The sequence below is a fragment of the Otolemur garnettii genome, unplaced genomic scaffold (assembly GCF_000181295.1).
Source record: "Otolemur garnettii isolate 467f Iridium unplaced genomic scaffold, OtoGar3 scaffold00011, whole genome shotgun sequence".
In the NCBI taxonomy this organism is placed as follows: Eukaryota; Metazoa; Chordata; class Mammalia; order Primates; family Galagidae; genus Otolemur; species Otolemur garnettii.
This window is the reverse complement of record NW_003852406.1, coordinates 2,958,896-2,968,562: the sequence shown is the minus strand read 5'-3', so window position 1 is coordinate 2,968,562 and position 9,667 is coordinate 2,958,896. Positions and strand designations below refer to the sequence as shown.

General features: G+C 33.7%; 1 protein-coding gene across 1 annotated transcript in view; it reads left to right on the top strand.

Moving 5' to 3' along the window:
• Positions 1–9,667, top strand: part of ATP8B4 (ATPase phospholipid transporting 8B4 (putative)) — a 240,815-nt gene that overhangs the window by 73,174 nt on the left and 157,974 nt on the right. Inside the window, exon 5 of the mRNA XM_023509982.1 lies at positions 2,641–2,739. Within this exon, the coding sequence (XP_023365750.1) occupies positions 2,641–2,739 (99 nt within the window). The remainder of the gene's footprint in view (positions 1–2,640; positions 2,740–9,667) is intronic.

Genomic DNA, 9,667 nt, shown 5'->3' with positions numbered 1-9,667 from the left:
TGCGGGTTATGTTTCTGACAGAGGTCTGATAACCAGAATTCACAGAAAACTCAAACTTATCAATAAGAAAAGAACAAGTGATCCCATTTCATTGTGGGCAAGAGACTTGAACAGAAGCTTCTCTGAAGAAGACAGGTGCATGGTCTACAGACATGTGAAAAAATGCTCATCATCTTTAATCATCAGAGAAATGCAAATCAAAACCACTTTGAGATGTCATCTAACTCCAGTAAGAGTAGCCCACATAACAAAATCCCAAAACTAAGATGTTGGCATGGATGTGGAGAAAAGAGAACACTTCTGCACTGCTGGTGGGAATGCAAGCTAATATGTTCTTTTTGGAAAGAAATTTGGAGAACACTCAGGGATCTAAAAATAGACCTGCCATTTGACCCTGCAATTCCTCTACTAGGAGTATATCCAAAAGACCCCAAATCACTTTGCAACAAAGACATTTGCAGCAGATTATTCACTATAGCTCAAATCATAATTGCCAAGTATGGAAGAAGCCCAAGTGCCCATTGACCCATGAATGGATTAATAAATTGTGGTATATGTACACCATGGATTACTATGCAGCCTTAAAAAAAGATGGAGACTTTACCTCTTTTATGTTTACATGGATGGAGCTAGAACATATTCTTCATAGTAAAGTATCTCAAGAATGAAAGAAAAAGTATCCAAAGTACTCAGTACTTTTATGAAACCAATTTATATTTACTCACACTTTCTTATGAAAGATAGATCACAACTATAGCCCAGGATGAAAGAGAGAAATGGAGGGGGGAGATTTGATAGAGGGAGGGTAAATGGTGGGACCACACCTATGGAGAATATTGCAAGGGTACAAGTCAAATCTATCATGTATAGAACATAAATATATTAACACAATAATCAAGTAAATGAGGCCAAAGCTATATTAATTAGTTTGATGTAAACAATCCAAATTGTATATAAAAAATCAACACATTGTACTCCACAAATGCATAAATGTATTCATGATCTATGTGTATATGACTTAATAAGAGGAAAAAGAAAAAAAAGAAACCTGGAGCCAAGATGGAATTATATAAACTGGAAGTAGAGGGGATAGGATAGTTTCCCAAGACATATACCCTTTTCTCAAGGGGGATAGTTGAGAAGAATTGCTGATTAGGGAAAACAAAATGCAAACAATGAATGAATATATTACTGCTTATTGAAGAAACCTTAAAATCCAAGATTCATTCATTTTTTTCTTCATGAAATTACTTTTGGTTTCTTCAGGTAGTGTTTCATACTATTCCAGAAGTTTGAGTTTATTCCTCTAATAACGTTCTTATATGGCCAAAGGCTCTTGTTTATACAATTTTATATCTAGAGAGGACTTATGGGAAGGTTTAGTCCAACTTCCTTTCTTTTATTAATGAAGAATTATGCTCAGAGAGGATTGGTGATGTGTAAAGCTTTCAACAAGAGTTAATGATAGATTAGGACTAGAATCCAACCACCCAACTCAGTACTTTTGCTGCTATGTTAGAGGCTTTTGAGTTTTTAAAAAAAATCCATGCAAGCTGTTATATAAAATGTATTTACTTGGAGTTGCTTTGATGGGGCCTGATCTTCATCCATTAGCTATCTTCACCCCACCCTTTCCTGCCTAAAGTGACTTCTCGGAAATAGAAAATGGAGACCCCATTTGAAATTTTGGATGAAATTCTTTTGGTCAATATCATTATAGAAAACTCTTTGCTATGTGTTTGTTTTGTTCCAAAATGAACTCCATTTGCAGACCATCATGTCAGTCATCATGATGTCTCTTTTAGGTGGGTGGTTTTGGAGGTATAGGCACAAGGGCTTTGGAGTTAATGAAACCTAGGTTCAAGTTTTTGCAGTGTTTGTTCTTGGCTCAGTTGCTTGTTCTCTCAGATACTTCATTTATAAAATGGGGAATATGAGACTTAGGGCTGCAGCATTTCCTGACTCTGGGTTACCACTCATAATGTTGTATTCTGTGTTGTATCCTGGGGGCACTGTTTACATTGCAGTGTAAACCCTAGGGGTTTGTGCAAAACAATTCTGGTACAGAATCAAACTCAATGAACTTTTCTGAGGATCAAATAATATAACAAATAGAAAGTATATGGCACAGTGTCTGGTGTAAGGTTGATGCTCAAAGAATCTCTCTGGAAATTGGTGAGAAGAGAGGTTGATAAAATTATTTAAAAAGTTGAGATAAACTGAGAAAGATGAAATTTAACATGGCAGAAAGATCATCATCTTTGAAAGATTTTAAGAACTTTACTTCTCAACTTTATATAAATTTTTATTTATTTTTGGCCAGGTAGTTAAAAAACTGGTTTAACGATACTTCTAGTCTAAGTGTCTTATAAACACGCAAACACTTAAATTATGGAAAGTCATTTTATATTTGTACAAACAATTTAAATATAACCCCATTAATTTCTGCCAGTCTTATAAAATTAAATGACAGATTTTGAAAGATATATTTTAGACTCCAAAGGTTCTAAACCAGAGGTTTCTAGCCTTTTTCCCTCTCTGCCACATGAAAGCTAAAAATATCCTCACAAAATTAGCATTTAGCCCATGGGCCACAAGTTGGACATATGTGCTTTAAACTATTTGAAATGTTTGTTTCAGCTAATTCCAGAAATCTCCTCCTTGACTTGGTTTACCACCATTGTGCCTTTGGTCCTGGTGATAACTATGACAGCTGTCAAAGATGCCACAGATGACTATGTGAGTATTGGCTCTTCGGTATTCTTGGGGTCTTGATTTCAACTGTGGCTTCTTGGAAATAGAATATGGAGATCTATTTGAAATTTTGGATGATGTTCTTTGGTCAATACCATATTAAAACTCTTTTGTTACATGTTTGGTGAATATTACAGGTGTAATTGAACCAGAGCTCCTTAAAAGGAAGAGGGCTTCAATAACTAGATTCACTCTCTCATTTTATAGATGAGGGAACTGAAACCCATAAGGAGCTATTAATTTGCTAATGATCATTCAAAAAATACATGAAAGAGCAAAATTACAGTACAACCTACATTTACCCAGGAAGGTCATGTGTCTTTGTCTGAGTGTTGTGAAGTGGGAAATATTGGGCACAAATACAGGTATTCTGCCTAATACCAGAGTATTGTAACCAGAGTTACAAAATAAGATAGCTTCAAAATTTAGGAAATTTATGTGAATAAGTAAGGTATAAAATAGTAGAGAGTTTTGAATGCTGCATAACCCATAGTAGTGAATTCGCTATACACTTTCTGGAAAACCAAACATTCTAAATGTAGACAAATTATATTCTCACCTTGGGTAATTACATGTGCCTCAGCCTCAATGACTGTCTATATGTCAGTGACTTATATGCTGTGTTCCTATCTCAGATCTCACCTCTGAGCTTGTACCCACAGTCTCTGTTGTCTATTTTTAACCCATCTGTGTCTTTAAGGTGGATTTCTTGCAGATAGTATATATACATATATTTTTAAAAAATGGGTAATATTATTTATTTGTTTATTTTGCAGCAGAATACACCATTTATTAATGCACTCTCTTCTATGGTGGTGTTCTATGCTGTCCCCAAACCATTCCCATAGTAACAGCAACTATCACCAGTCATAGATCACCGTAACAGATACATAATAATAAAAAGTTTGAAATATTACAATAATTATCAAAACGCGACACAAAGACATTCAGTGAGCACATTTTTAGAAAAATAGTGCCTCTAGACTTGCTCAGTGCAGGGTTGTCACAAACCTTCAAATTGTAAAAAAAAATCTGCAAAGCGCAATAAAAGGAAGTATCCCTGTATTCCCATCTAAAATTTATTGTGCATCAGAATCACCTACAAGGCCTACAGAAATATAGATTCCACCCCGTTAGTTTAACTCCAGAGTTGAAAACTGATTCTAACCATTATATCATATTCTATGGGTAATATTTTAAAAAATTATTTAAAAATAATACTCTTGATACATAGTAATTGCACATATTTATGGAGTACGGCCTGATGTATCAATGCATGTCTACATTGTACAATGATCAAATCAGGGAAATTACCATATCCATGGCTTTAAACATTTATCATTTCTTGTAGTGATAACATTTAGAATCTTTTTTCAGCTATCTTGAAATATACATTATATTATTATTTGCTATAGTAACCCTGCTATGCAATAGAATAGTAGGCCTTATTCTTCCTGTCCAACTGTAACTTTGTTCTTGTTGACTAAGCTCTCCAAATTCCCAGCCTCTCAATACTCCCTGCCTCTGGTAATCACTATTCTACTGCCTACATTTGTGAAATCAACTTTTTTAGATTCCCTATACAAATGAGATCATACAGTGTTTGCCTTTGTATGCTTGGCTTATTTCACTTAACATAATGTCCAGGTACACCCATGTTGATGCAAATGATAAAATTTCATTCTGTTTTATGACTGAATAGTATTTCATTCATATATATATATATATATATATATATATATATATATATATCTACTGTGTTTTCTTTATCCATTCATCTGTAGCTAGGTATTTAGGGTGATCTGAAAACATATGCTTTTAAATTGGAGTGTTTAACCCATTTTAAAGTGATTATCACCCCAATTAGGTTTAAATCTATCATCTTTCTGTGGTTTTCTATATTCCTCATCAGTTCTTTGCTCCCCTTTTTGGCCTACTTTCAGATTAATTGACTATTTTTGTGATTCCATTTTATCTGTATTATATGCTTAATATACAGTATTTTCATGGTTTTCTAGATTTCTCACAGTCTACCTGTGAAATCTGGCTTCACGGCACTGGCTCTTATTCACACTCTTCTTTGCTAGCCTATATGGGAGATGCAAAAATGAAATAGAGACAGAAACTAAAAAAATTTTAAAAAGCTTAAAATCCAATAGGTGAGATGGGACATGTATATGAATAACAATAATAGAGGTAAAAATGTTATAAAAATCACAAAAAAATCAAAGTGCTTTGGCTACTGTGGGAGGAAGATGGCTTCCTTCAATGGCTGGGTTAGTAGTATGGGGGGAATATGTGAAGGAGAATTAGGGAAAGCTGTATGAAGAAAGTGAGAACCCAGTCCTGCTAAGAGTGGTTGAATGTGGGAAAGAGATGGGAAGATTTTTCCAGATCAAGTTGGTTTATGTGACATTTCCTCTTAGTTTTATGTATATATTTTTGACAGATCAGCAATTTTATATTTCATTTTAAAATTACATATACACATATGTTTGTCATCATATGTCATGTTTTATGGGGTATGTAAGTTATAACTCTCTTCACTCTTAATGAAATGCCTGACTTATTTTAGGGCACACTATGTGACTGTAACTTTTAGTGTTGGATTTTTTAAAATTTTAGAACAATTTCAGGAGTATGGGTGGTTTTTGTTACCTGGACAGATTGCATCATGCTGAAGTCAGCTTTTAGTGTACCTGTCACCAGAATAGTGTGTGTGGTACCCAATAAGTAGATTTTTATCCTTCACCAACACCCTTTTTTTCTTAGTTTTTGATGTCTGTTATACCATTTAATGACCGTATATATCCCTTGTTTAGCTCCCACTTATAAATGAGAACATATGGTATTTGTTTCTCCATTTCTGAGATCCTCCACTTAGGATAATTGTCTCCAGTTCTATCCAAGTTGCTGCAAAGGACATTATTATTTTTTTTTCTTTTTATGGCTGAGTAATACTTCATGCTATCTATATACATCTTGTTTTCTTTATCTGCTTAGCAGTGGATAGGTGCTCAGGTTATCTTTGTAATTGTGAGTTGTGCTGCAGTAAACATTTGGGTGCAGGTGTTGTTTTTATAAAATGACTTCTTTTCCTTTGGGTGGAAACCTAGTAGAGGAACTGCAGGATCAAATAGGCCTACTTTTAGTTCTCTGAGGAATCTTCAAACTCTTTTCCACCGTGGTTGTACTATTACTAGTTTACATTCCTATCAACAGTATCTAAGTGTTTCTTTTTTACCACATCCATGTCCATGTCTATTGTTTTCTGACTTTTTAAATAATTGCTGTTCTATATGGGTAATGTACTTCATTGAGGTTTTAATTTGCATTTCTTTGATAATTAGTGATGTTGGGCATTAATTCATGATTTTTTTCCCATTTGTCTATTTTCTTTTGAAAAACATCTGTTCGTGCCTTTTGCCCACTTTTCTTTCTTTCTTTTAAAATTTTTTTTTCCTTACATATACATGTGTATATTAGGTTTCTACTTTTGCCTTCACAGAATTAAAAAGGCTAAATTTAATGACAGTAACAATGTTTAACATAAGGACTGAGAATAAAAACCTCATAAGGAACAAATGAAGATAAATACATTCAGAAAAGAAATCAGATGATTGCTGCAACAAAATATTAAGCAATAATAATTTTTGCCCACTTTTCGATGGGATTTTTTTTTTTTATGCTGATGTGAGTTTTTCATAGATTCTAGGTACTAACCCTTTGTCACTAGAATAGTTTGTAAATGCTTTCTTCTAGTCTGTGGATTGTCTGTTTACTTTGTTGATTATTTCTTTTGCTGTGCAGAAACTTTTTAATTTAACTTCTATTTATTTATTTTTGTTGTTGCTGTATTGCTTTTGAGGTCTTAGTTATAAATTCTTTGTCTAGGCCAACATCTAGAAGAATTTTTCCTATGTTGTCTCCTAGAATTATTACAGTTTCAGGTGTTATATTTAAGTCTTTAATCCATCTTGAGTTAATTTTTAGATATGGTGAGGGACAGGGATGCAATTTCATTCTTTTGCATGTGGCTATCCAGTTTTCACAGCACTATTTATTGAATAAGGGGTCTTTTCCTCAGTGTATGTTTTTGTCTGCTTTGTTGAAAATCAGTTGGTTATAGTTATATGGCTTTATTTTATGGATTCTCTATTCTTTCCCATTGGTCCATGTGTCTATCTTCATATCAGTACCATGCTGTTTTGGTTACTATAGCCTTGTAGTGTAGTTTGAAGTCAGGCAATGCAATGCCTCCATATTTGTTGTTTTTGCTTAGGATTGCTTAAGTTATTCAGGCTCTTTTTTTGCTTCTATTTGAAGTTTGGAATTTTTTTTTTTTTGCAGCTTTTGGCCAGGGCTGGGTTTGAACCTGCCACCTCTGGCATATGGGGTTGGCGCCCTACTCCTTTGAGCCACAGGCACCACCCAAGTTTGGAATTATTTTTTTGAGATCAGTGAAAAAAGATGTTGGTATTTTGATGGGAATTGTGGTGAATCACTAACTCACTTTGGGAAGAATTAAGAATTCTTTCAATTCATGAGCATGGGATGTTTTCTCATTTGATTTTGTCATCTATGGTTTCTTTCATCAGTGTTTTCCTGGTTCTCCTCATAGAGATCTTTCACCTCCTCAGGTGAGTTTAATCCTAGGCAGTTTATGTTTCTTGCATTTATTATAAATGGTATACAGTTCTTGATTTGACTTTCAGATTGGCTGTTATTAGTATATAGAAATGCTACTGATTTGCATACATTAATTTTGTAACTTGAGGCTTTACTGAACTTCTTATTAATTTTAGAAGCCTTTTGATACGGAGTCTTTAGGATCTTTGGCAAACATGGATAGATTGACCTCCTTTTTTCTGATTTGGATGCTCTTTCTCTTGTGTTTGCTCTTTTCCTTCCTTCCTTCCCTTCTTTTCACCTGATTGTTCTGGCTAGTGGTGATAGTGGGCATTCTGGTCTTGTTACAGTTCTTAAGGATAATGTTTTCCTCATTCAGTATGATGTTGGCTGTAGGTTGGTCATATATGGCTTTTATTATTTTGAGGTATATGCCTTCTATGCCTAGTTTGTTCAGGGTTTCAGCATGAAGGGATGCTGGATTTTATTGAATGCTTTTCCTGCATCTATTGAGATGATCATATGAATTTTATTTCTACTTCTCTTTATGTGGGGAATCACCTTTATTTATTTGTGTGTATTGAACCATCCTTACATCCTTGGGATGAAACTCACTTGATCATGGTGAATTATCTTTTTGATGTGCTATCAAATTTGGTCTGCTAGTATTTTGTTGAGAATTATTACATCCATGGTATGAGCAATATTGGTCTGTAGTTTTCTTTCTTTCTTTCTTTTTTTTTTTTGTTCTGTCTTTTCCTGGCTTTGTTATCTGGGGTGATAATGGTTTCATAGAATGAGTTACAGATAATTCTCTCCTTGCTGGTGTTCTGGAACAGTTTCAGTAGGATAAGTACCAGTTCTTCTTTGTAGGTCTGTTAGAATTTGGCTGGGAATCTATTCATTTATTTCCTCTGGACTTTCTAGTTTGTGTATGTAACAGTATTCATAGTTATCACAAATGATATTTTGTATTTCTATGGTATGGTTGTAATATCTCCTTTTTTAGTTCTATTTGAACATCTTTGCATATTTTTTCTTTTTTTTTTTTGTTAACGTAGCTAGTGACCTAAATATATTTTTATCTTTTTAAAGAACCAACTTTTTGTTTTACTGATCTTTTATATTTTTTTTGCTTCCATTTTGTTTAGTTCTGTCTTGAGCTTTTTTATTTCTTTTCTTCTGCTAGCCTTGGGTTTAGTTTATTCTTCTTTTTCTACTGTTGAGATATAACACTAAGTTATTAATTTATAATTTTCCTGTCTTTTGGATGTAGGCAATAAAGCTTTGAACATCCCTCTTAGTATTCCTTTTTATGTAACTCAGAGATTTTGGAAGCTCCTGTCATCATTGTAATTCAATTAAAAAAAATCTTGGATTTCTAGTTTAATTTTGTCATTGATCCAAGCATTACTCAGCAACAGGTTGTTTAATTTCCAAGTATTTTTGTAGTTTTGAGCGTTACTCCTAGAATTAATTTTAATTTTATTCCACTGTAGTCCATGATATTATTTTTTAAATAAATTTTCTGGCCTAACATATAATCTGTCTTTGACAATGTCCCATGTACTGATAAGAAGAATGTTTATTGTTCAGTTTTTGAGTAGTGTTTTGTGAATGTTTGTTAGATCTATTTGTTCTAGAGTCTTCATTAAGTCCAGTGTTTCCTTTTTGATTTTCTGCCTTGATGAACTGTCTGCTTTTGTCAGTGGAGTCTTGAAGTCCCTGACTATTAGGATGTTGCTGTTTATTTCTTTGCTTAATCTGGCAGAATTTGTTTCATGAATCTGGGAGCTCCTGTGTTAGGTACAAATACAGTAGAACCTCCCTACATTTGCCACCTTTTTAAGTTGACCTCATTTTCATAGACCAGACATGCATCATCTGTATGTATCAGTACAGTAGGCCTAGTTCTTTATGTTGACCACCTCCATATGTTGACCAGTCTGTTACAGTGTCTTGGTGGCCATCTTACATAGGTTCTACTGTATATTTGGGATTGCTATATCTTCTTGTTGAATTGCTCTTGTTGTCATTATGTTGACCACCTTCATCTTTTTGTACCATTGTTTATATAAAATCTTTTTTATCTGTTATGAGAATAGCTGCTTTTGCTCACTTTTGTTTTTCATATGTGTGGAATAATATTTTCCATTCCTTTGCCTTGAGCCTGTAAGAATCTTTTTGAGTTCGATGTGTTTCTTGGAGGCAACATATATTTGGGTTATGGCTTTGTTTTTCTTTCTTTCTTTTTTCTTTTTTTTTTTTTTTTTGAGACAGAGTT